The sequence below is a fragment of the Mercenaria mercenaria genome, chromosome 1 (genome assembly GCF_021730395.1).
Source record: "Mercenaria mercenaria strain notata chromosome 1, MADL_Memer_1, whole genome shotgun sequence".
Lineage (NCBI taxonomy): Eukaryota > Metazoa > Mollusca > Bivalvia > Venerida > Veneridae > Mercenaria > Mercenaria mercenaria.
The window spans coordinates 30,585,252-30,613,212 of NC_069361.1; the positions used below are offsets into that span (position 1 = coordinate 30,585,252).

A 27,961-nucleotide genomic window follows, 5' to 3' on the forward strand; every position below is an offset into this window, starting at 1 on the left:
ACAATAAAACTCAAAAAAAAATTGCATGAGCTTCTATAACGTTCTTTACCATTTCTATGTTAATAGCCCTTGGTAACCCCTCCCCATAAAAATCCTCAGAAATCCAATCGGGCTAAGAAATTCCATTCTGAGATACTTACGCAAGAATAAGTCTGACAAGTCATAAAACAATGGCTTTAATTAGCATGTTATTTGTGTTGATTTTGTCACAAAACCTAACCTTTTTTATACCAAATAAAGCACCTCAGGACGCCCAGAATGCACCAGATGGATCCATTGTTTTCACAATTTTCCGTGGGGGTACGGTGGGGGAGGCTAGTTGCACCCCCACCCCTAACGCCAAATCCTGGATCCGCAGCTTGCATGCATATATTGAGTTGAAGAAAAATATATATAATTATTATTAGGATTTGATGATGATTTTGTACTGAAAAGAAATAAATGTTGCAAGAAATACTTACGACTCTACGTTGGCCTGCACGACGGATACATTTATCGTGATAACATATTATGACTCCATTTAAGAATAATTCCGTCTTGTAGATAAGTTTACTAGGAATCGCGTTAGAAGTCTGCGCAAAAGTATCTGAATGTACATCAAAACTATATTGGACATTTCTTGAACCCAGTCTACTATTCGTTAAATAGGTTATTGTGAATTGTAACAAAAGGAAGGGAGCCAATACCTACCAACCATGATTTCTAAATACCGGATTTTCTGAAGCAGCTCTTGACAAGTCAGTTTTAGGCTAGTCTTTTAAAAAAGATCTTTATGGTTAAAAGGCTGATCTACAGACATTTGAAAACTTTGCAAATGCCTGACATGTAATTAAACACTAGAAGCATTTTAACAGCCTAATGAAAACGTGAGTAACAGTTCTAATTAAAAGTAGGGGAGAACGGGGTTGAATGTGCCATTTTTCATATTTTACCTTCTTCTTGGGCGGTGTTTCAGTTTATCAGTACATTAAGACCATGTTTACATGAAATAACACTTCCGTTAAAATATGAGAAGTAACAACAGCGGATATAGTCTTTAGTTTAAGAATACTGCTAGTGTAAACGTGCTCTGTCAAACGTCACAACCTGCCCCGCGTCCGGGGTAGGTTGTGACAGTATTCGGGGTACAATTTGCGGGGTTCACCCTTACCATACAGTATGGTATAGCATTATAAAACAACATGGAATTTAACCTTTTAATATTTCGGTAATCACACATCTCAAAATGCTGAATTTCATAATATATCTTATGTCAAGAAATATACATATTAACGTACTGTCAGAACACAAATGTGTAATAACATCAAAAATTTACTTATAGCGGTGCAAATTGGTTTTTCAAACACAGTGCATAGTGCATAGTGCATAGTGCATTTGCGACCAGCATGGATCCAGACCAGCATGCGCATCCGCGCAGTCTGGTCAGGATCCATGCTGTTCGCTAACGGTTTCTCTAATTGCAATAGGCTTTGAAAGCGAACAGCATGGATCCTGACCAGACTGCGCGGATGCGCAGGCTGGTCTGGATCCATGCTTGTCGCAAATGCACTATGTTGGTTTTCTCATGGTGCGGCTCATTTAAAGAAAATTACAATAAGGTTGTTTGTCGCAAATTTTGATCGTATTACCCGAAACGATGATTATCAATGTACAAGTTCTGGCCAAAAAATCTATGAAGCAGTCAAACGGCGCAAAGAATTTCTGTTCGCATGTCAACAGCCGAAGTCATAACAAATATTTAAACAAATAAATATTGTTTTAACAGAGATATATTCGGTTGGCGTTGGATATTTTGTTGCTGTATCGAAAATTGATATTGAAGTGCAATTTGACGTTGTTACTCATTATGTCAGTGACGTTAAAACGTTACGTCACATACGCTACCGTCAACGTCCGAACGTCAATGTATTCGTAGTAACAGAGGCGCGCATACAAACCCACGGATACAAGAAAATACTTCTCCGTTATTTTGACAATATTAGTTAAAGTATTCTTTGAAATGTCAGATACACACAATTACAGCTTACTGGACACGGATGTGGACGAAGGTATGTTATTCAAGTAAAATTATTCGTGTACATTAAGGTTTCGATGGAGGCCTTGGGAAACAAAAATCAAACAACACCAAATCATAGAAAGAAAGAGTTGTTTGACATGAAAATTGAACAGCATGTAAAACATATATATTACTTTACGAAACAAGTGTCAGTATACTGATATAAACATTGAATTCCGGAAAAGGGCTGCCTAAAGGGGCTCCACTTCCGGACAGTTAAACGCCTTTAAAAACTCACCATTTTCAAAGAACAGTTACACATGTTCGTTTTGATGCATTTGCAATAGCGTGCGAGTGATGAAATTTCACATAACAAGGTGGAACACAGTTTTCAGCAATTGTTTATCATTATTTCTTTACATATGGCATTCATTTTCAAAGGGAGACAACTGTTCCCGATTATTTTATGTACAAATGGCATTCATTTTCAAAAGGAAACAACTTTTTCCGATTATTTTAAGTAATATTTGAGAAAAAGTTGTCTCCCTTTGAAAATGAATGCCATTTGTAAAGAAAAAAGATAAACAATTGCTGAAAACTATGTTCCACATTGTTACGTGAAATTTCACCACTCGCACGCTATTGCAAATGCATCAAAGCAAACATGTGTAACAGTTCTTTGAAAATGGTGAGTTTTTAAAGGCGTTTAACTGTCCGGAAGTGGAGCCCCTTTAGGCAGCCCTTTTCCGGAATTCAATGTTTATATCAGTATACTGACACTTGTTTCGTAAAGTAATAAACATGTTTTACATGCTGTTCAATTTTCATGTCAAATAACTCTTTCTTTCTATGATTTGGTGTTGTTTGATTTTTGTTTCTCAAGGCCTCCATCGAAACCTTAATGTTGTAAATCCTCGTTTTTTTTTTTATTTTTATTTATGGCAATATCTTTTTACTGACAGTTTAACACAACCGCAAACTTTAGTTATTGGACCCATATTTTACTTTCGGCGGCACGTTAGAAAAAAAAGTATTTTTAATTTAACATTTCTAAACCATCAAAGATTTCCTTAATGATATAAAAAGTAGTTAAAATTTTACATCAGATTTGATCATTCTGAATCTCTTATTTAAATTCTTATCTAAGGACAATTTAATCGGAAAAAAATGTTAAACGTGTTAAGTAATTTTGTTATATGAGGAAATAAAAAGGCTAGACTAGTCTTGTCAAAATTCTAGTATTTTTTACACTTTTATGTTAATTTCGTTTATTTGTTTAACTCCTTTTATTATCTTTTTATCTGGAGCACATCCTAAGCTTTATAACATTTCTTCTTATCTCCAAACTGTTTTTTTTTTATTTTCGAACACTTTCGTCACTTAAAAAACAAATACATCTACTAACCACAGTGCACATTTAGATAGGATGTTAAGTTACTTTAATGTATTATTTTTTTTATTTATTAAAGTAAGCGCGCCTGCCTGGTGCAATAGGTAGAGCGCACATCAACTGATATCAGAGTCTTGTGTCCGAACCCCAGTCGAGCCAAATTGTCCTCCTGAGGTTTTGTTAAAAAAATTGTGTCTGCTATCATTTGTCTTCCATCTCATGTGGAGAGGTTTGCAATTACTTGCGGAGGACAGGTTAGTATTGGTACAGAATCCAGGAACACTTGTTAGGTTAACTGCCCGCCGTTACTTAAATGAAAAACTGTTTAAAACAGCACTAAACCCAAAACAAATAAACAAAGGAAAAAAAACAAATTTATATGTATTAAGTCAGTCATATTTATTACAATATTGCCAGTGTAGAGATTGTTTTTCAATGTCTTCAATAGACTAAGTAATAATTTTCTTGTTTTAGATGTCTTGTTGGACTGCTCTCAGCTATCAGGCACAGACCTTGACTACGAATATTCTGACAGGCTACTTGCTTCAGATGATGGAAAGTCTGAAAAACAACCTGTTCTGTCAAATACTCCTGGCGTTGTTGTTGAGAACATGTTCCAAAAATCGATTAAAAGTGTACGGCCTCTGCCGTTATCATCCAAAGAAATTATGCGACCACAACAGGCTATCACAGGAGCCGAATACAAACCCTTTCTTCAAGAACAGACCGGGCCAAATATCAAAGGCGACTTTCCCATAATTGATAGTGACTGCCAGTCTGAAATAGAAGACGTCCTCGACCTCCAACGCATGGCCGACAAGTTTGCAGAGGCCGGAATGAGTAAGCTGAGAAGTAAGTTAAGAATCCATCCAAAATCTGAAGTTGTTTAAACATATTGATCAATGTAGTAAGCTATGGGAGATTATTTCATTCCTGTATAAATTTAACAATTTAATACGTTTTTATTTCTATCATGAGATGATAAGATAGAAGCCAGTATTGGAATGCGAAATCTTTAACTGTGTGCACAGTCTTTCTAAATATATATAGCTATATCCGAAACCTACAGTTTGTTTTCGTAACGGACAGGACAACACTTCCGATTCCTTCATATATGAAGGAGCTATACAAAGAGTCTTTTGGAATTACTTCCCTTTCTGCAAAGTTAAAAAAAGGCAATAACTTTCTTATTTGAACACTCAACTTCTTCGTAAGAATTTTCCTGTCGTTTCACTTCCAATTTGATGAAAAGTTGTGTTCCATTATTTGGCGCTGACAGTAAAACGTATTATGAGAGAAGAGCATGATTTTTAGATAACCTCAAACAAAGTTGATTACTCATACAAACATGCTAAGGCCTAAGAGCTATGTCAGACACGGGCGGTTACCTTGGTAGAAGCACCGTCATTCCCCAAACCAATAGGATAGGTTCCTCACCTTAACGAGGTTTCAAGGGCAAACGATTTGATATCATCAACCTCCACCACTGACCCTCAGAGACCAAAGTCAGAGGATCCCTTTCACTGTAACGATAAGATAAAAATGTTGGACCATATTGTTTTTAAATCACATGTTTTTCAAACTTGTAAAAAATACGACCGAACATATGCTTTAATTTTTCTGTTAAATTTGTGATAGGTCTCATTTTTAGGTTTAATATTATATCACACTTTTTACAAGACATTCGGCTTCATTTTGTTCCTATAACACAGTTTGTCTTACAATGTCCAATTAATTTATTTTATATATGTATAGTGTTATTAGATAGATTCCTTGAAAACAAATAGCGTCGTTTGACTGTTTGATTGTCCATCTATCCGTTATGACAGGAAGCCACACACAACCAGAGTGGTACTGACAGTGTGTGACACCCATGCGTTTATAGCTAAGCTAAAATGATGTGTACAAGCTCTAAAAGTAATCTGGCTCTTTTACTGAAAAGAATGACAGTTTCTTTCTACTGCTTTAAATATAAACTGTACTGAAAAAAGGGGAAGATAAGTTATATACACTTATTAAGGCATCGCCCACAGTGGCGGCCATTTGACTCAAAATTTTACATGCAAATTTTCATAAAATAAAAGATGACTAAGTGGTAACAGTAAAGTCAGTAATTTTGTCATAATTATGTTTTAAATATCTATGTGGACATATGCAAGTAAAAGGGTGTGCATTTCACTACCTGTATTATGCCTTTATTTGATCTTTTTCTCTTGCCAAAATGACAAAATTTTGCAATTTTATGTGCAGTCAAACTCAATCTATATTCAATACATTTAAAAGATAATTACAACCAATTGTAAAGCAGACCGTGAAGAATAAAGTATTCAGAAATTATTTTGAAATTTTACCTGATTACTGAATTATACACAAAAATCCCAACACCGTCAATTTATACAATTTGTGTTATCTGTTCACACATAATTTACATGTATATAAACAGGTGATATTATAGGATTATGTATAGGTTTATTAGCAATTAGGAGTGACTTGTCACTTTTATTTTTAGATTTGGATTTTCCAGACTGTTCCATTTATTAAATAAGGGTTTGAAAGATATTTGACTTATTTTAAATAGTGAGCAGACTGAAATTGCATTGATAGCTCAGTTGGTAGAATTGAGGAATGTTGCTAGTGATTTAAATTTTGCGATTAGGAGGCTGTGGGTTCGAATCCCACACAGAGGGTTTTGTTTTATGATTGAATTTGTTTTATTTATATTTTTCATGTTTATTTATTTCATTTTATTTCATCATTTCAATTTCATTTTTAATTTCATTCATACAATTTCAATACATTCATACACACGCGCCCAATGGAGCATCCTCACACTCGCTGGCGGCGTCGGTTTCCTCCGAATCAGTGTCATCAGCTAGTTGAATGACCAAATTGTCAAAAGCTATGTCAACCATGTTGAATAATTCACAATAAAAAAGATATTTGAAAAACCTATGTTATATACGAAAATAGCAAAATGATACAAGTAATGCAATTCAAATACATCTATAACATTATTATCATTTTAAATGTACTAATAAGCTTTGATAATGTGGCAGTTGAGTCCAATAAGTCCAGGGGTGTTCAAAGATAATCCGTCACAGATCTATTGTAAAGCAATTATTGGATTTACCTGTATTGGAAAATAAACAGTGTCGATTGTATTGAGGTCAACTGCCACATTATCAAAGTTTATCAGTACTATGCCCCAACGATAACTTGATATTTACAAACATGACTATAAATAGATTAAAATGGAACATAGGGAATTCAACATTTTCCTAACATGTTACAATCTAAATACTTCCAGGTTTTGTATCAGTTACAAATTAGCTCAGTGGTAAAGCACACAATTATATGTTCAACAGATCTTTTGCCGTGTAAGTTCGAAACTCCACCGACAATTAATTTTATTTCACTTTTGCATAAAAAATAAGATTCCTTCATGAGCTCTGTGACAATATGACAGAGATATTTCTAAAGGCAGATCAGAATAGTTTATTACATAACAAAGATGATATTGATTAAATGCATGCACTTAGCCATGCAAATAATGAACATACTAGTGTGTTATATAAAGACATATAAATTATACAAATACAAGTATGCCCACGGGTAGAATATCGAGCCCACCAGCATCTTTGATCTCTAAGTGCGACCTTAACCTTGGACCTAGGGACCTGCTTCTTACGCATGACACTCCGTCTTATAATGATGAACATTCATGCCAAGTTACATCAAAATTGTACCATGCATGAAGGAGAAATTCTTCGGACAAACTTCAATTTGACCTTTGAGATAGGAACATGGGGTTTGCGCATGACATGCCTTCTCATTAAGTTAAACATTAATGCGAGATTGGTCCATGCATGTCAAAGTTATGGTCCGGACAAAATTGGACGGACGTACGCACGCATATACACCGAAAGTGGCGACTATATCGAGCTCACCGCAAGCGTGCTCGACTACAAACCATCAAAGAAAGAAACAAAAATACGGAAGAAAACGAATAGGAAAATCAAAAAAAAATCTGGAAAAAAAACAACCCTCGTGAGGATTCGAACCCACAAAACGATCCGCTTACACCCAATTATTGTCTGCATTTTACCCAACTGAGATATGTTGCCATATACTTAGTGGATATTTGAAATGAAAGAAATACTAATAACTGCGTGTCAAGTAATGTGCAAGCATAATGAATGGTTATTTCATCAGTTATCATGAATTAGACTCTTCCTCGCGTTTCGGCGGGAATCACGTTATCATTGGGGATTAGTATGGTACCAAAATCTAAAATGAAAAAAAATATATATAATGAAAACAAAATATTGATCTCCGCTGGAATTCGAACTCACAAAAGTTAGATTCTAGAACCGTCACGCTTACCACTGCATCACGGCGTCTAATTGTCGAAGAAGCAGTCATTTAAATATTTATTATAAAAATAAGTTATTAAAAGGTAGGGTACCCCTTTACTGAAGTGGTTTATTCCAGTAACCTTTCAAATCTATTAATAAAAGCGACAGGTCACTCCTAAATGCTAGTACCTGGCTACCTGTGGTCAATATTCAATGATGCATGTACAAACAACATTTTAAATTAAATTTACATGGGGTTGTCTTTTTGTGTCTTATGCAATAACCAGGAATAATTTTGACAAAAATCCATAAGAGTTTGCAGTATACATTTTGTTTTAATATTGGAGTTTGATTGCACGTAAGATTTCATTATTTTGGGGTAAACTTTCGGTCTAAACGAGACTCAAACATTTTACAAGCGGCATATGTACTATAAATCATCATATGCTTCTTATGTTGATGATAATTTGACCGGCTGTTACGGCTTTAGTGCTATTTTTAAGAGAAAAATACTTGGCCTGAAAATATGAACTGATACTGATTTGTGACTGTGGCGATGCCTTAAATGGCTTGCCAGTTGATATTTTTTGACTACTGAACGCAATAGGTTTTATTACATGACATCAGAAGTTGATTTTCACTGTTTTATGTTTCTATTTTATTAGCCTAACAAACATGTGCATCTGATGCAGAAAAAAATCTAATTTTAAAAACCTGTTTGTTACGAGTATGTATTAAGAGTACGTTAATATGAGCAGCAATATAACAATATTTTAATATCAAAACAACTGAAATTTGAGAGAAGCACTTTCAAGTCGCTAGCAAAATAATTCTTTAGTTGGCATTTCATTAAAGATACACTGAGATTATTCATACAAATAATGTGAAAACAATGTGATTTGACGAAAGCCTCCATTTTGGTCGGGTGAAGCTTATCACCTCATATTCTTGAAAATATGGCCAAACAATGCTATCAGTACACAGCAACTGCATAATACTGACACAAACACTTTTACTATTTTCCAGATATGGAGAGAAGTGTTTACAAAGCTGGAGGATTTAACTACGAAGTCGTTACAAGAGTGGATAAATTGTTAGAAGAGGCACACAACATGTGTTACAAATATCACAGTAAGTAAAGGTTTCAGAACAAATAAATTTGTTGAAAACGTTTTGTTTGCATGACATTTATGAACAGCGTAAAATACCTGAATCCTATGATGACTGTGCATGTTCTGTCTATATGTATAGCGCTACTTGATTGCCAAAAATCATTTCGTATTTGTTTCTCGTTTTTTTAGACAAACTTGACCGCACAACAAGAGCAAACCTTTTCAATATGATCCTTGCTTTGAAAGAGCTACCACATCTGTATAGGTCTACTCGCCGTGAGAAGGGCATGTCTACACGACGTGTCACAGAATGGCTCACTACTCACACCGACCAGCCTGAGCCTGAGATGTGTGATTTCACAAGGTCAGACCCTATCCAGTTAAGAAAATTCGTTTCGGACATACAGCCGAGAATTTCAACAAGTGATACAAATATTACGCTGGGCAAACGGAAGAGAGATTGTGAGGATTCTGGGAAGGATTGCGTCATTGGTGTTCCCCGAAGTAGTTCCGATACTAGAGTATACATGCACGATGATTGGTTAAAATCATATGTTGTTGGAAAGCGAAGCCAACTTAGAAATGACTGAATATTACAGTACATAATTGTGTGAATTTATATCATAAAATTGTTAAAGTAGATAAATCTATACTAATTCACAATAATTTAATGGGCGAATGTTATGGTAAATTTATCATGAGTAATTGTTTCGAGAATACACTGTTTTCAAATGTAAATCTATATTTTGTTATGCATATTATTTGTATTAAACATTTTCCTAAAGTAGAATACTACAAAGGTAAGACAATCAGATGTAAAAAAAAACCTTGATAACGTCATGTGCAATCTGACTAAAGTACATATCCTATTACGCTACGCATAGGATCTGAAAACGACCTATTCATTGCCTCGTTCTGACGGCTCTTTCTCTAGCCAATCAGAGCCTAGCTTACAACATCTTGCAAATCTACATGTAGCATTGACTTTTGATATTTACAATTCTTATGTCGTAATGTATCAGATAGCCGGTTAGCTCAGTCGGTAGGCCACTTGCTTTGTAAGCGAGGGGTCCCGGGTTCGAGTCCTGGAATAACCGCATATTTTTCTTATCCTATGACAATCGAACAAGTCGTCTGATTGGATAACATAAAAATAGCAATAATGGAAATCCAAAATATACAGAAGACGAATGTGAATAGGCCGTTCTCAGATCTTCGTTTAGAAGATCAAGTACTTTAGTCAGATTGACGTCATGTGCAAATCACAATATGTTTTAAAGGGACCGACCTCCAGATCATACGACTGCAGAAAAAAGGATAGTGTAAGATATCAATATTTTTAAGAAGGATTTAAAACTTAGTTATTGACAGGTTATTCATAATGAAAACACATGAGAAGTAGTTGTTTAACTATTTTTCTATTGGAAATTAAAAGCGTTTTCCATCCGACACCGACGCTGCTTTAGATATAAAACTTTATTTAAATGATCGTGTTGTACTGGTCAGTCAAATGTTTGATTCCGGACTCAGACATGTTTTTTGCTCCAGATTTAGATTTGATTTAAAATAGTGTAGAAACAAAAACTCATATTCTAATGCTTATAGAAAAACATAAAATCGATGTCAAAGAAAGGTCAATTTAGCCAATAATTCGAGTCCAGTCCCTTAAATATATGAAACAGATGTCTTTCTTTGAGGCAGTAATATGTCTGTAAAAGAAATCACACTGCATCTAAAAACAAAGCCACTTCAAACTAATGTTTTCAGCAAAGTAGCAAATAAATGGGTTTTTCACAAACGGATAGGGGTCTAGTAATATGGAACGAAAACCTGCCATTTTATTCATTATATTTTATTCACGAATTATAAACAATTAAGTGAAACATTGATAAACGACATATTATGCAAAATACACGTGTGAAATGATCACACAATATAACTGTGCACCGGTAAATAGCAAAACAAATGAAATTTTATGAACAAAACAAGTAGCACTGAGAACCACCCATGTTTGGACTGGTTAGTTATATATACCATTTACCCGATTATAGAACAATGTTAAGCAACACTAGTACTGTCCAGTCCTGTGTATATCGTAAGTTTATAAAAACGAACATTTCCAAAATGTCAAAATCCCGGAAAAAATAACATATTTAATTACCAAGTTCCCATCCGTTCACTCAATATCCTAATCTATACTGTCTATATTTTATTATCTTAATTTCAATCGTTACGAATATCAGCCCTAAAGAAAAACGATCGCCTTTTTATAAAAATATATTTCAACCGTTGATGATATCATCCATAAACAAAGATCTTTCCCTCTGTATTCTGTTGTGGTCTCTCTGGACCTTGCGGTCATCCGGGCACTGTTCCGCTTCTACCAATGACTTCCGGTATTCCTTATCACCAATAACGAGCTCACTGAAGCATAAGACATCATTTTCTAACAGATGCAAAAATAGCTGTTACGCTCAATGGGGGGCCTCCGCGGCCGAGTGGTTAAGATCACTTGCCCCTCATTATTGTGGGTTCGAACCTTCCCCCTGAACGTTACATTCTCCATGTGAGAAAACCATCCAGCCGGCTTATGGAAGCTGGCTTAAGGAAGCGCGTGATTAAATACTGCACGGAGGGGCACCTGCGATCTTCTTCAACCATCCGCAAGCTGAAGTCGCCTTAAACGATATTTTATTGCATTTTTATCACTACATGATTCTTTTACCGCGTGTACACACTAAATAGCTAATCACACCAAAGAGTCACAAGACATGTCTAGGCCTGATAGTTTGGGAGCAAAGGAAATAATTGTCTTGTACCAAACATAACGGTAATTTCTTTTCTGATTAACAAATTACATCAAGCTGCAACGTGAATCTTAGTTTGTTGCTACAGTTCTAGTAAAATCATTACAATTAAAGTTTTTTTTCATTAACTTACAGGTTAAAACGCTTGTCGCAAAATGGCGGATTCGTATAATTTTCATTTATTTTTTAAATTCTGTTTACCATTCCCCTTTAACTTAATTTGTAGTGTGTAGTTGCTAAAATCGAACGGTAAATAATACGAAATTGATATCTATGGGGGAAAATACTTACTAGTAATCAATCATTCCATCTCCGTTTATATCTAACTGGTCAATAATCTGGATTATTTCACTCTTCGTTATCTCAACACCCGCCAACTAAAATCAAATTATTTTAAAAGTGATATATAAGTTTCAAATTAAACAGGCTTTTGAACATTGATAGACATATAGTGTAATTATCATCGACAGATGAACATCCAAAACGTTGCATTGGGCATCGAAGAAGTATGCAGGGTGCCCAAATTGATTGAAGGTTTTAAATTTTAAGTTGCCGTGATTTTAGTAATACGTCCATATACCGCTGAAAATGTGCAGATCTTTTCTTTATCTTGGAAGCAGTAGCCCTATAACAATTTTACTTGTCTTTGACTCTTCTTGGTTACACAATGACTTAGAAATAAACGCTACATACAACTAAATAATCTGCCTTCATAAACAGCAAATGCCATGTTCAAACTGAGATACAAACTTTGAAATGTTCAGCTAGTTAGTCTTTCTACCGCGACGACATATGGTAATCAAATATATATCTTTCGACTTTTAATATTCCCTGAAGAAATACTGAATTAGCTCCAACTCAGGATTTCTTACGAGCTCTTGACATATATCTCAAGACCTCTAACAAAATTTAAAGACATACCCTACTTCGAGATATTTAACAAATTCTGAAGAAATAACTCAACTCTAAAGACGTAGACCACTTATAACTTAACACCTGTAACAAATCTCAATAAGTACCTTTATACTTCTACTATATCTTAATATATATACCTCAAGACCTCTAATAAATTCTTCTTTCGTTATCGTATCGCTCCCATCTTTATCAAAGTCTTTAAAGAGGTCGATAAGTCTATACCCCGATGCCTTCACGTATTTCTTCAGTTTCTCATACGGGTTCCTGCGGAATGTTTCCAGGATCTCTTTCTCCCCTCCTTGCTTCTTCTCGTCTTTGTCCATTATAACACCTAAGCAAACCAGTAATATATTTCAATCTTAGATAATAGACAGTTTTAATGTTAAAGGCTCATACCTCATTTGTTTAGAATATGGTTATCACATTTTTCGTTTTGAACCTAAAATATTAGAATTTCTTGTTATAAAATCCTACTTCTAATAATTATTTTCTCCATTATTTGTCAAAGGTTTGAATGTTGATTAACCCAGTAAAATGTTTTACTGAATCCAATATTTTTTTAATATCTGCCTTTATGATTCTTACGGTACATGTTCATGTGAAGTGTTTTTACTCATGTAATTTTACAAAATATCTATTCAGAGAGCTGTTTCATCTGTTTTAACACGCAATGTAAGCCTTATGGAACTTAAATATCAAATTATACTGTTATTCATCTTTTTTGTTGGCAAAAGGAAGGTTATTCTTACTACTCAGCTATCTGCAAAAGTAAGTGTTTGCATCATATGGGACACAATCATGACCCACACATTATTCGAACTTGTGAATTCTGAGTTGAATGTCCGATAATGTAACTACTATATCACTGATTTTACATGACCAATGGGATTTACTTTGGATTGTGGGAGAAAGTGAGAAAAACATCTTGAGAAACCACACTTGCTGACGCCGCCTTCCGTCGCAGGTGTTCCCGTAATACGTCCTGTTTCACGAGATTGAAACTTCTTTTGTGTGTTTAGCGAAATGGTCAAGTTGCCCAAATAAATACACCCTATTTCGTACCATTGCATGCATTTGTCAGATAACTTGATATCTTTAAACGAGATTTAAAATATGTTTAAAGGGATGCACTATTTTGCACTACGTGAAGTTTGAAAAATTGCTTTAAACAAGACGTAAAAGATAAGTTAAGTTTAAATCTAATAAATGAAAACTGAAAGCGGACAAACTGTGACAGCAAAGGCAAATTAGACAGATTTAAAACAAATTATGGGTGACACAAAATGAGAAGCAACTTCAAAATGTTATCAGCCACATTTGAAGCATAATTATAGTCATACGGAGAAAATATCACTTTGAAAACACAAAATTACTCTCCGTACCTGCATGGATGACAGTGAATGCACGCTCTGACTCAAGCTTGTTTTGCACCGCCTTGAAGTCCTTGGACACAAATATGTCCTGTAATGTGAACATACACGTTTTATATACATATATTATATATTAATTTATACAAAGTGCATCTTGTGAAATGTAAGTACACATGTACTAGCTGACAAATTTTAACACAAAATATACCACTTAACATTTTATAGAATGAAACAATGCCCAAATCAGAATATTATGACTACGTGTGTCAGGAGAAAAAAAAAGGTAATCAGTACAACTTATTAAATGTACAAACACTGCTAAGTAAACCAAACAGATCTGAAATTGTGTCGATCTGAGTTACTGAATACAATTTACCGATAAATCAAGTCTTGTCATTCCGCTTTGATCGTTTTTAGAAATTGACATTATCAAAGCCATAGCACCATCTTCACCCACTGGATTAAATCCAATCTGAAATGGGAAAAAAACACAGATGCGGTATTGTAACATTAGGCCCTGGATATCTTTATTCATCTGAAAAATGTCATAAAGTAAAAAATAACCATTACAACAGAAATTTAATCTGAGCTATCGTATTTGGCTTACACATTGCGCGCAAATGCCAAATGTGATATACATGTAGTCTGGCAAATCAAAATCAGCAGCCGAATACAGCCTTAGATTATATACCGCCGTGAAGATTTTACTTTATTAGCCAAGTATGATTGGCTATAAGCTTCTCTTAGATCGAAGAACTTTCTGTTCATCAAGGCTCTGACTCATATAGCTTTCACTCTAGAAAACGTTTACAAAACTGAAACACCAATTGCTATGGTAATATTACATTTTCTTCTTTATCACATGAATAATCGATATATTTAGATTCTATTTTTTTTCTGTTCACTGAAAATACTTTGAAAATTGAATAGTCCATAAGCACGATCAGAGGCTTTAAACTGAAATAGTTATAAGAAAATGTTACAATCTGACCATAGTCATATTTACTAAGATGTTGCGTGTACATTGACCCTGATTATCAATAACATTGAAGGTAGTCAGGCAGAAGCAAATTATGGTATCAGATTTCCATCTAGTGCAATACGAATTTTGATTTTATTAGTTCATACACACGTATTTTTTTACAGAAAAGGTAAAGGTATGCAATAAAATAATCATTTAATTTATTACTTATTTGCTGAATCCAGGCCTTTTTTCAATCATTTTGGGAATGCCACCAACACCGGAGGAATTGGGAAAATGCTCTCGGAAATTGTCTTAATTGGGAAAATTTGAAACAGTATCATAATCTATATAAAGATGCTTTTTGTGTGTAATATTTCCAAATATGGGGTTACACTTTAATAATTGTTCAACAGTTTATTATAATTGTTGTTTACAGAAATAAAATAAACAGATTAAGTAGCAAAACTATTGTAAAATAGCACGAATACCGACAGTTAGTCATTTTTGGAATTTTAAGTTCAGATTTGGAAAAAAAAACATACTTTGTTTGCTTTGAGACTGCCTTCATTTACCAGAGGTACTTTATAGGGGATCACAAATGCGATATATCACCTTGAGTACTTTAAGGACATCATTTGTCTGTAGGCCAAGTGCGATATGACCAGCACCATGTTCCGCTATTCTGTTGTGGCTTACGTCAAGTTCTGTGAGGCCCCGATTATGTTTCAGCGCTCTTCCAAGTGCTTCTGCACCCATTTCACTGAATCCATTCATTGAAACATTGAAACTCTTTAACCCGTAGTTTTCCTGTAAATCAAATTTACATACGATCGTACAATAATACATACAGTAGTAGCACTTCATCTTAAAAAAAAAAAAACGCAAATCCATTTTGTATAGAAAAAGATGTTTTAACCGAAAACAATTTATCAAGTATAAAGGCCCGTCTTTGTTCCAGAGACTCGGAGTCAGTATCTCTGTATGTTAATATACAATTTGAGTAAAATGACCAATGTCATCTGCTTAAGTAGCACCGTTTGACCCTAATATATATCAAATTCAAAACCATATAATTATCATGAAACATTACAACAACAAGTTCATAAGAAATAGTCGTTTTAAGCTCTGCCTGCCTCTGTACACAACATTTGAACTAATATGGAGGACCTTCAAGGATGCTAAAGGGCGAGTTTGGTATAGATTCATCAAATGGTTCATAAGAACTTTAGTCCTTTATATGTTTATTCTTGCTTTAGCTCAGCGATCCTTAAAAATAAAGCGTTACAATTTAATAAACTTGAGAGTAGACCTTTCAAGAATGCCACAGACCAAGTGTGACAATATTCATTGAGTTGTTCGTAAATTTCTCTGAAGGTATTTTTTCTATTTTTAGCTCTGGTGGCCCCTGAAAGAGGTAAAGTTTTTTACGTCTACTTACCAGTACAATAACTTAAAATTGTTATGTACAACTCAGAAGTTTTGCAGCGTTATAAAATGTCTTGAATCTTTTCCCGCAGCAGTATGGCTAACACAGGAATAAATAGCTTACGCATTCATAACACACATACCTGAACACCTTCCGCTAAGGCCACAGCACCGTTTGTTCTAAAGTGATTCCAGCTTATGTCTAACGTTAAGAGAGTTTCGTTGTGACTCAAAGCTTCCTTGAAAGACTGAGCCGCTCTCTCTTCGAATTTATTGTTGCTGAGATATAAATGTCTTAAAGTTGTGTTCTTCTTTAGCATATCACAAATGGCTGATGCACCATAATCATGAAGCTCATTACCTAAAACATAATAATTGTCGTTGTTCACATGGCATTTACTACAAGTGTAATGATAATAACAGTATTTATCTACGGCGTTCCTTCAAGGCCATCGTTGTTGCCTCGTTGTTCTATACATTTGTAAGGGCAACAATAAGATAAAACGATAAAAAAGACGCGAAGATAGAATGCGACGGCGCGATAATACGCTGCGGAAACGCGAAAACATAAATCAGTATCCCACTATCGTACTTGAAAAATCGCTCTTTGATGCAAAACTGTGATACAAAAGTGTGTCTCTGAACCATGTCTCGTAGTGTATTGTCGTGCCACCGCATCGTATTATCGGGCCATTGCATCGTATTATCGTGCCATCGCATCGTATTGTCGTGCCACTGCATCGTATTATCGTGCCATCGCATCGTTTTGTCGTGCCATCGCATCGTATTATCGTGCCATCGCATCATCGTGCCATCGCATCGTTTTGTCGTGCCACAAAAGGACATGTGTAATCTAAAAGATTTAACACATATATGTATGGGAACATTCCAAATGTTTGTTGATTAGATGTTAATAGTAAAATTACCTGACATATTCAGTGATTTTAAAGATTCATTTTTGTATAACATTTCACATATTGCGTCCGCCCCATCTCGACCTAATCGATTTTCGGCTATATTCTGAAGTAAAAAACAACAGAAGATCATATTTCAAAATCACTATGACAATATGACTCATTTACATTTTTCGGTATAAAAATACGGTCGTTTGATTTTTCAAGATACTTTATTTTGAAAAAGTGTAGTACTACGTTACTTATTATTATATTTAATGCCGATTTCCATTTATTGTGTTACATTTAAACTTTATACATCCGCTGGAATTATTCAATTTTGAAAACTGTGAAGAAGTTACTTTAATGTTGTTTCTGTTTACCATATACATAGATTCTCAGTATAGGAGACGTTGGTCAAATTGACTTGTTTAAAGTAGTTAAAGCAAGTAGAGTTGTTGAATAGAATTGATAAAATGTTCGGTAGAGCCTCGCATTTCATCATTCTATTCAACTCTTTAAATAAATTCAATATGAAAAGACACCTATGTAATATCCAGCTGTGAAACCCAAAATTTCTCAACCATTGCGGTCATTATCTATCAGAAATTTACTTTTATAAATGAAATGTTCAATCAATTTTTTAACAATGTTTTGTAATGTTTTGTACGAGTACCTCATTACGGTAAAGATTATTTTCTGTTTATAAATTATTGATATTTTACTCACAACTTCCGTAAGATTCATATTTTCCTTGATCATTTCTGTAAGATACATGGTACCCTCTTTCTGTATCCAGTTGCCTTCCAAATCCAACACTTCAATACAATGATTGTCCTGTAAATTGATAAAACGAAATAATCAAGAGATGGTTATTAAAAACAAAAATAGTCCACATAGAAAATTCTTCTGAATGCCCAAGAACAACATGACCATCTTGCAGAACGACGTTTCTGTAAAACTGCATCTTGTTCTGTTGTCGTCATTACGGTATCGGTTTGGTGTTGCGATGTGTGACTTCAGTTGCGTTACGTGCCTTTAATTCTCTTATGAATTTCTTCTTTAACTTGTTAATTTTCAGGAAAGAAAGACCGTTTCAAAACATTTTCTCGTTTTATTACTCTTTGCATAACGATATTCTCTTAAGTTATTGAAGATTAAATTTATGTTGTAAAAGAGAAATCGGACCATACAGACCGTATGAACTATCTGCTGAGTCATACTATGAACATAAATTAGATAGTGAAGAAATCATCTTTACCTTTAATGGCATTGATATGGCTTTAGCTCCCATCGGACCAAGGCCGTGGTATCTCATGCGGAACTTCGTGTCTTTGAGGTGTCTAAGGAAATATGATATAGGGATCTCGCCGGTTTGATTACACATATGTATGTATTTTTTCTCCTCTGATGCGTCTTCTTTGAGCTCGTTGGTGTCTTCAGCAATCCATTCTGAAAAAAATATGGATTTGTTTGAAGATATATTATGTGCAGTGTTCAGACGTGGAGAATGTCATGTGCTAGACAGAATTTGTGTATATATAAAATAAACATATTTATGTGTTTTTATAAATAATACTGTGTATGAAGTTTGAAATGCTACACACTGTTAAATTTATACTTTTTCACAATATGAATATGTAATGCCGCTAAAAACTTCAAGGGTTTATTTTCTTTATTTCTAATGTCTGTTACTAGGTACTTGACAGCTCTACACACACAATAAGATATATATCAAAATTTTATACAAGTAAAATATATTTCACAAATAATTTATAGTTATGTTTCATCATATAGAAACGATGAGGTTTTACGGCTACGGATTAATTCACCCGAGTGATTTATACACGCGGCTTATAACAGATTCGCATCGTTGATTTATATTGCATGTATTTGTAAACATTGTTTCGCAATACATAATATATTATTTCTATTCTAACGTGTCTTTTGTGAGAACAAGTAGATGTAATACGGAAGCAATATTGTCAAATATAATACATCGGCGTTACATCAGCGCGTCATCTAGTTAGCCTCAAATTGGATGAAGTGTGTTTGAATTAAGTATAACATCGTTCTGTTTAACATTTTTGACTCTGACAAGTTTTTTTGTATATAACAACAGTAGATCAAATGTGGTAGCACTCTTTGGGTCCAGATAATTCATCGACGCGAAGTAAGTATTGCCTTTGAAAGTTTAGCATAGTACATCATTAGTACTATCAGACTAACTAGCTTATTTCTACATGTACTGTTTCAAGATGTTGGACGTGATTCGCCGTTCTCTTTTGATTGTGATGATGATCAGGATTTTTTGCATCGCTATTTAACATCAGGTGGTACAATGTCTGGCTACATAAGGTTAGTAGGAAAGTGTAAGAGAAAATGAAAGGCGAGTTTATTCTTTTTTTTTTGTCACGAAGCTACTAACCTAACGTAGCTGGTATGTTATCATATGATGCATTTAAGATGACAAATTTTCGGCCAAATTAAACCAATTTTAACAGGACGCCTGAAAATTATGGCCGTAATCAGAAGCGTCATCATTGCGATTTTGGAGTTGAATATCCAGTATAACGTTACACATTTTTCCTGAAATATTTCAAAACCAGGAAAGAACAAACACAATTGTGAATGTAGTTAATGTTTTTTTCCGTTTTCACGTGAAAAATGAACAATTATTACGTAAAAGAACTACTTTGAAACATTTTGGAAATTATCTGGCTGGTCAATGGATGTCCATGAAACTGCACATTCTGAGGACATATTCGTAAAAGGCCCAGTTACCGACGATTTGAACAGACAGAAAGTAGTTATGTTTAATATTATTTCATTTTCTTTATGTGTATGCTTACCGTCATAGTCCATTTCCAAGTCAGTTTCATAATCTGTGTCACGTGACATACGTCCATTTTGATATCCAAACATATCGATATCGTCATCGTCTTCATATCCGGTTTGTGTGATCAGCAGACGACTTTGAAGTAAATTTTTGATTGCAAGTTTTTCAGCTTCCGCTACTCGGCTCGAGGACGATGACGATCTCTGCAAAAATAGTGATTTTAGTTCAGCACACTGCAGTGTATACAATAGATACACTCGGACAACATTTCGGTTGTACAAAGGCAAAATTAATTTGACTAAACATTAAAGAAAATTCAAATGAAAAATAAATATTTTGCTGATTTAAAATTGTTTCCCATTATTCCTTGGTTTATAAATAGATAAGGACCAAAATACGTCATACCATCTAAATTTGTGAAAACAATTTTCGTAATAAAGAAATATAATGAAACCTATTCAGACTGTTTTAATATCCTCATTTCTCAGCTTGTCAAATGTAAAATTATTTATGTTCTATTTATTCTATAGCATTGCCGTATAAAAGCTAACTGACCATAAATTTTGCGCTTCCTTTAAGAGATGGTGTTCGTCTATTTGGTGTCGACGCCAGCACGGGTGTGGATCGCCTGGACATACTTCTAACGGAACAGCTCGACCCCCGACCAAGCTCCAGAGGGTCCCCGCTGTCAGATATGTTAAACGAGTCCGCTTCCGACATGTTTTAATTTGTCTCTGAAAACCTTGAACAATCGTGAGACAGTTCACTGCATGTTAAGGAGAGAAATACACATTTAAATTAAGTTTGTTGTGGTATTTCGTTATGAAGGAAACAAAACAAATATCACATGCACTTGAGAGTGATATTGTATACTTGTGAATCCAAGAAATATAATGCATTGACCGAGGCAAAAGGGGTGATGAGGTCGCTTATGTGCTATTAAATGTTTAACCGTAGCGGTCAAAGAATTTTGGTGTACTTAAGGTGCATTAAAAGATAAAAAAGATACATTAATTTTTCATAGTAATTTTCGTTATCGTCAGACTGCCGTTAGATGAGTACATGTACACTTTTAGTCAATTAATGTAACAAGTACTCGAAGGCCGCTGTTCAACGCAATAGGGAGAGCGCAGACCTATTATAGATGATTGGGTCACGAGTAAGGTTATCCACAGTCCGCCGTTATTTGAAAAACGGTGCTAAAAAGAACTAATTAACTAACTAACTAAGAAAGTAAAACAAATACATAAAAACAAAACTCGTAATAACGCCTAAATGGAAGTATTAAATTATCAATTAATAATGGCAATTATTAATTTCTAAAATATATAGATTTTATACCGTTGTTGCTCATTTTATACATTATTAATTCATTAATTTAAAGTAACGTTGGAATACTCCGTCATAATATTCTTTTAATGGATTTATGAATTGATCTTAAAGCTTACCAAACTTTTTTTCTAATGTTTTATATCCGTTTTCATTACACTATAAATATTTGAATTAGCAACTTAAAAATAATTAATTATTTTCTTAAAAATCAATTTGATATAAAATATTGATATAATTATATCACTGATATTATTTAATTTCACACTGAAATAAAATGCTGAAATTATATTCAAGATCAAATTCAGAATTAAACTGAGGTAAATAATAAATAACTATATGTTATTGACAAAGGAGCTATAGAAAACATTCAGTTTCAATAAAATCACTTTTCATTCTGCAAATTGCTTGTAATTAAATGCATTTCATTCCGTTTAAATGAATTAAACCGCAGATCAAATGTCCGAATTTCCATTTCTGAATTAAACTTGTCGGATTTTACATTATAACAAAGAGCTTTATAAATAATAAATGTATTTTCTACTTCTTTGATTATGATTGTATTACTGTCATTTTGATTAAAACCATGATACTGATTAAATACGTATTTTATGACCTCATTTTGCAAAGGAAATGTGAAAAGGTGGATAGTTATTCTATTTTGACGGCATTTTTACTCTAAAATATTTTAGACGTTTTTAACCAAAATTATCCATCATGTTCAGGTTTATCTATAGGTTTAAGAATAGTTATGAAAACAGGGTATAAAAGGTCAATATGTATATAAACGGTTAGTTTTCTAACATGAGTAGAACGGCCATGGTGTTTTAACTAGTGTCGAGGTTTACTTACTACACACAAACTGTCTTAAATTCAGTTGATCTCACATTCGTAACAGATCGCATTTGTAACAGATTTCGTACGTATGTGATCGCATTCGTAACAGATAAAATGTGTTACGAATGTGTTTGTCCAACCTGGGGGTTGACATGAGAAGCACATATGTATCATGTTGAGTTTTATACTGCAAATGTTCAATCACTTAGTTATCATCGCAACATCATTAAATGACTGCCATAAGCACCATCACAAGTTAGCGTCGTCGTCGTCGACGTCAATGACGTCATTAAATTATTTTAGCTGCATCATGAGAAAATGGGCCTTCGGGAATCTTCGAGGCTTTGCAACCAGTGTGGGCCAAGATCAGCCTGCGCATCCGCGCAGTCTGATCATGGCCCACACTGTTCGCTGTTATTTCAAAGAAGGCTTATTCTACCTGAATATGAAATTTTCTGAGCCTAATTCAGATGCATAAATGCACAGGTCTAAATATAGACTTTCCGGAAATTCACGAAAATGTCCGAATGCCAATCTTCCCGTGACGTGGCTCAATTTTTATCATAATTTCTGCATCAACTGCTACTACCACTATTATATGATTACAACTTCAGCTACTTCTACTGTTACCTCGACTAGCTGAAATGTAGACTAACATACTCAGGTCACTAGTTCGAACCCAGTGGCGACATACATTTGTAGCTATCTTTCGTAATCCACAGCTGTTTCAAGTTGGTTGACAAACAGGAAGTTGCCATGTCCTGGGCCAAATTATTTACAACTTGTCATGGACGGAGTCGTTAGCCTTAAGTCTAGGAGGGCCCGATCTTGTGCTGCGAACTAATGTCTATGAGATTTAAAAAAAAAACAACACCTTTTTTGATTACCCTCACCCCACTGAGCCCGCCTCTAAGGTAATAGGCCTTCTTTTATTATAATCCCACCGTGAAATAGCGGGGTTTGTGCGTTTGTGCAGTTATATATTGGTTCTTGTCCTTGATATAACTTGCCAATGCATAGTCAAAATTCCAAATTATTTGGTACAAATGATTAGCATGGATAGAAGGTGTGTTGCGATCATGATCAATGTCGCTATATCCAAGATCAAGGTCACAGCTTTGAACTTTATTTTGTTGTGATATATAATTTGTGCCCGGATCATAATCATAACTCGCTTTAGTCAGATTTCCAAATACTTTGGTACAAATAACAATCATTTATTGACAATCTGTAGTAATCATATTACACCTATTACTGCAAACGTCTCAAATTTTGGCACCCTGTAGAATGGTTTTGATGAATATTATGTTTGTTTGTTGGATTCAGATCGCCTGTTTTCAACAGTATTTAGGTAATACAGTTTAGGGCAGTTAATCTTACCACTGATCCTAAAACGGACCAGTCCAAAAGATGATGATTATGATAATGAAGATAAAAATGTCAATAACAACAGTATCTATATGTTAGTAACAGACAACTTCCAAGCTTGAGACAGCACCGAGTGGCGAAAATCGCAAGAAACGAGTAGTTTTCACCAGGTCTCGAACGTTTGTCTCTCGCCATTCTAGTCTATGGTTAGTTCTTCCCATTAATTTCAGCTGAAATTATACCCTGGCTCATATACGAGTTTACACTCATACGTTCGTTTACGGGTCTGGTAAAACGCACCGATATACGAAAGGTCTTAACTGGATGGATGAGAGACACAATATCACTGGAAATTCCGGCCCTGACTGGGAATTCAGCCCGCTACGCCGGTTTCGTAATCTGCAAAACTATCCACTGCACCACCCTCACCGATGGAGTTACTCGTGCCATACAAAATAACAGTGTTTCCATCCGAATGCAGACACCAGGCCTGGCAAGAAAACTCTCTTAGTAAATATAATCCAATAAAGTTCACGTCAGGGTTTTAAATAGGACAAATTTCATTTGATGTAACCATTGTCGTCAGCTTAAGTTTTTTGATGTTTAAATTGACAAAGATAAACAAAACGAAAACAAAAAAAAACTATCTTGCAGCGGACCCGCGGACGCCGACGACCTCAGGATCAGAACAATAGCTATGAGCAGTCTTCGAATAGTCAAGCTAGTCACTATTTTAAAGTATACATAAATGCATATATACCCGGTGGTCTACAGAAGAAAGTTTTTACAAGACTTTCTATGTTAGTTGAGATTGCCTTGATCTTGATTTTAGTGCATTTTATTTGTTGCTGAAGAGATACAACCAGCGACTTGCCGATTATAAAAGTTGAACAAGGATTGCATGTGGTTTGCATCTTCCCCTTTAATCATACATATTTACATATTCATGCATTTAGTAAAAATGAAATCTTACAAACCAAAACCGATATGTGAAATTTATAAGTGACATGTACATGTAGTATCATGCCAGTCATGATAATGGTATTCTTGCCAAGTTTAATTGCCGGATAACAAACCAGTACCAAGACATTAACCTGACTGGAAATATCCCTCTAATCAACAAGAGGTCCGTCACGGTCCACTTTCGCTCACAGGAGTAATACTAAACTATACATGTTATTAAATCTGCGACTTTTGCCATTTCAGGGGCCATACCTCTAAGACAAATAGCGTGATGTGGCTACTCTTCGAGGAAAAACAGCAAAAACTTAATGATATATAATTTCAATGCAAGTTTGATCAAAATCAAATAATGAATTTTATCTCTGTCATGTTTACAATGCTAAAATCAGCAAAAAGGGGCCATAGGTCTAGGACAAATGGTGCTATATAGCTGGTATTCGCAAGGAACCGAGCTGTTATAGATATATAACTTCTATACAAGTTTAGTCAAAATGAAATAATAGATATATTCTCTATTGTGTTCACAAGACTGAAATAAGCAAATTTTGCCATTTCAGCCATAACTCCGAGACAAATGGCGCGATATGGCCATTTTAAAAGAAAGTGAGATCCTATATAAGCTTAATAAAAATCAAATAATAAATGTAGTCTCCATCGTGTTGACAGAGATACAATCAGCATTTTTTGCCAATTCAGGGGCCGTAACTCCAATTCAAATGGTGCAATACGGTTGTTTTTGAAAGGTTCCGAGATCTTATAGATATATAAGTTGTGTACAAGTTTAGTCAAAATAAACAAAACGATGTGGTCGCTATCGCGTTCACAAGGCTAAAATCAGCTATTATTGCCATCTCCGGGGCCATAACTCCAAGACGAATAAGGTGATATGGCTGGTTTTCGAAAGGACCTGAGATCTCATAGATATATATAAGTTCTGTGCAAGTTTTTTTAAAATCAAATAATAAATGTTGTCTCTATACCGTTTTCACAAAAAATGTGAACTTACGGACTGTCGGACGACGGACGACGTACAAAGGTTGATCACAATAGCTTACTTTGTCACTTCGTACAAGTGAGCTAAAACATGTTACAAATGTTTTTTAGATGTAAAAATGCACATTTTTGTTCATTTTTCCGATTGAAAATGACATGTGACAAATGTGATCAGATGTCACATCAAAAATCGGCATCGATCACATTCTTCTCAAAAATTGTTACATATGTGCTTGATTTCTGTTACATATGCGATCTCATTTGTAACACCTGTTACATATGCGATCGATCTCATTTGTAACACCTGTTACATATGCGATCGCATTTGTAACACCTGTTACTAATGCGATCTGTTACGAATGTGGTCCTACATAGCATATCATAATGACAGGTATTAACAACTTAAAGTAATAGAAGCTTTAAGAATAGTAAAATGAATTCGTAGTGCTTTTCTCGAGAGAAGCTTTTCTGTGTAGTGACTAACAAAAAGGCACTGATGTAACCCTGGCAGTAATCAATGAACGAGATTGTTTTGTTGTTTTTTTACTCAGAAGGGTTCGAGCATGTGATATAGCTGTTGGCACCTTATTCGACTGTTTGCTTCATGATTTTTCAGTGAATTTCAAACGTCATGCGTGTAGGGAGCACCCGGGTGATATTGATTCCGGCAAGATCGGGCAACGTTTGAGAACAAAGGACCTTCCGAAAACCTGTACATTGAAACATTGGACTCATCAAACGGGGTTGGAACCAACGACTTAAAAAAAAATGTCTTCAAAAGTCAGTGTTTATGTCATTGAATTCCATGACTGACACGTTTACTGAATCAAACGAAAATTCAAAATAATGTACAATTATTCTATAGAAGACTTTGGGAAACTATTTTGAATCTCAACACTTACGCGCAGTCTATAACATTACTTTCACACATATATAACCTATTTAAAAAATGAAAAATAAATACACAAAAAAATGTAATAGGCAAATCACCTTTTAAAGGTGCTTTAAGGGAACGATGCAACAAATTCTGACAATGGTACTGCTGGCCTGAAAAATATACTATATACATTGTATACAAATTTTCAATTACGACTTAAGGGAAGAGTTTATTCATTGAATATTTCCACACTTGTTTAGTATTGCAGAGTCCTGCTATATGACAATTCACCCACACTTTTATGGTAAAAAAGTTTCTGGCAGATACAAAAAGTCCTAAAATAGTTTCATGACAAGATGTTGTTCTATGTCTATATAAAATGATATACCTTTTATTATGCAAAATTATCCATTAATATCATTTTTAATTGAACATATTATTCCTTTCACTACATAGTTACGGTGTAACACTAACAGGAATACGTAATCTGAGTAATTGGACTGGTCAGTATGAAAAATATAAATCTGTAGGACGTATTAAAGCGGGCACAGCTGCATTAAACTTAAAATATTTCTGTCAGCCATTCATTGAACCTCGACTTTAATAGAAACTTTTAAAGACTTGCTCCAGTCTTACATTTTAACCTTAAATTGTCATTGAAAAAACATAAAAATCCTGACTATGAACAGTGACGTCTGTCAAAATAGAGTCTATTTTGTATAAAATTCTATATAAAATACCCGTGGTTTTGCGTGCTAAAGTGTGGCGCGTGGCTGTTAACTGTTACCTATTACAATCATGGGTTGCATACACACAATAGAATTTGAATAGCCGCTGAGCAGGGCTTTAAGCTCCAGAACGTTGTACACGGTCAATGTATTGAATATGAAATTGCAATTTATAAAGGGCCCCCAAAGATATTTTCTTTTATAATATGTGTAACATGTGCAAAAGAGTACACTTTTTAGTTCTCCTAATATTACAAATTAACATTTTAATTTATTTACTCATAGGTACATCTAAACTTTTGGCATGTATTGATGGGAAAAAAATCATCTTGAATATTGCGAAAATATTTTAAGATTTACCCAAATAACTTGTTAGAATATTAGAAGTCACATTTCCTGTGCCTCATTAAAATCTGGACAAAAGAAAATAATTAGCTTCCCAAGAAAGCCGCTTTAGATCAAGGATTATCCCGCTTATCGTTGACCCGAGATTTTCTGACCGAAAATGTGTGGATACATCACTATATTTCTATTACAGATTTATAATTCCATAAATATAATAGATTAATACCTTAATATATCCGATAATACAATGTTGTATACACACTTATTTATACATAAGATCATAAACATGATTATGTACGTTTTCACTTTTTCTTTAACATTTATGATTAACATTAGTTAAAAGTTTCGTTACTTGATATCCGAATGAATCATAACATACTAAGCTTTGCCATAAATGGAAAAACGTATATGTACACGAGAAGTTTTTTTATCTATATGCATTACTTTAGTGGAAG

General features: G+C 34.4%; 2 protein-coding genes and 1 long non-coding RNA gene across 4 annotated transcripts; 1 reads left to right on the top strand and 2 right to left on the bottom strand.

Moving 5' to 3' along the window:
- Positions 1-1,595: 1,595 nt before the first annotated feature.
- Positions 1,596-9,591, top strand: LOC128556980 (uncharacterized). Of its 2 annotated transcripts, XM_053543265.1 has the most exons (5): positions 1,607-2,048; positions 3,861-3,995; positions 4,062-4,238; positions 8,768-8,872; positions 9,043-9,591. In XM_053543265.1, exons 1-5 carry the CDS (start codon positions 2,000-2,002, stop codon positions 9,441-9,443), a joined length of 867 nt encoding a protein of 288 aa, XP_053399240.1. In that variant the 5' UTR covers positions 1,607-1,999; the 3' UTR covers positions 9,444-9,591. The 2 variants fall into 2 exon arrangements, with proteins under 2 accessions (XP_053399233.1, XP_053399240.1); XM_053543258.1 differs by having other exon boundaries at positions 1,596-2,048; positions 3,861-4,238.
- LOC128556983 (uncharacterized) lies at positions 4,131-5,830 on the bottom strand. Its single transcript, XR_008370959.1, has 3 exons — positions 5,738-5,830; positions 4,824-4,909; positions 4,131-4,262 (listed from the first exon to the last, which is right to left on the bottom strand). It is a non-coding gene; the product is annotated as an uncharacterized LOC128556983 (long non-coding RNA).
- Positions 9,592-10,751: 1,160 nt separating the features above from the next.
- On the bottom strand, positions 10,752-20,817 carry LOC128555145 (leucine-rich repeat-containing protein 74B-like). The gene is made up of 12 exons (XM_053536683.1): positions 20,622-20,817; positions 20,080-20,269; positions 18,489-18,679; positions 17,957-18,064; positions 17,261-17,354; positions 16,478-16,695; positions 15,522-15,716; positions 14,322-14,417; positions 13,958-14,036; positions 12,713-12,906; positions 11,952-12,037; positions 10,752-11,277 (listed from the first exon to the last, which is right to left on the bottom strand). Exons 1-12 carry the CDS (start codon positions 20,784-20,786, stop codon positions 11,136-11,138), a joined length of 1,758 nt encoding a protein of 585 aa, XP_053392658.1. The 5' UTR covers positions 20,787-20,817; the 3' UTR covers positions 10,752-11,135.
- Positions 20,818-27,961: the final 7,144 nt, after the last annotated feature.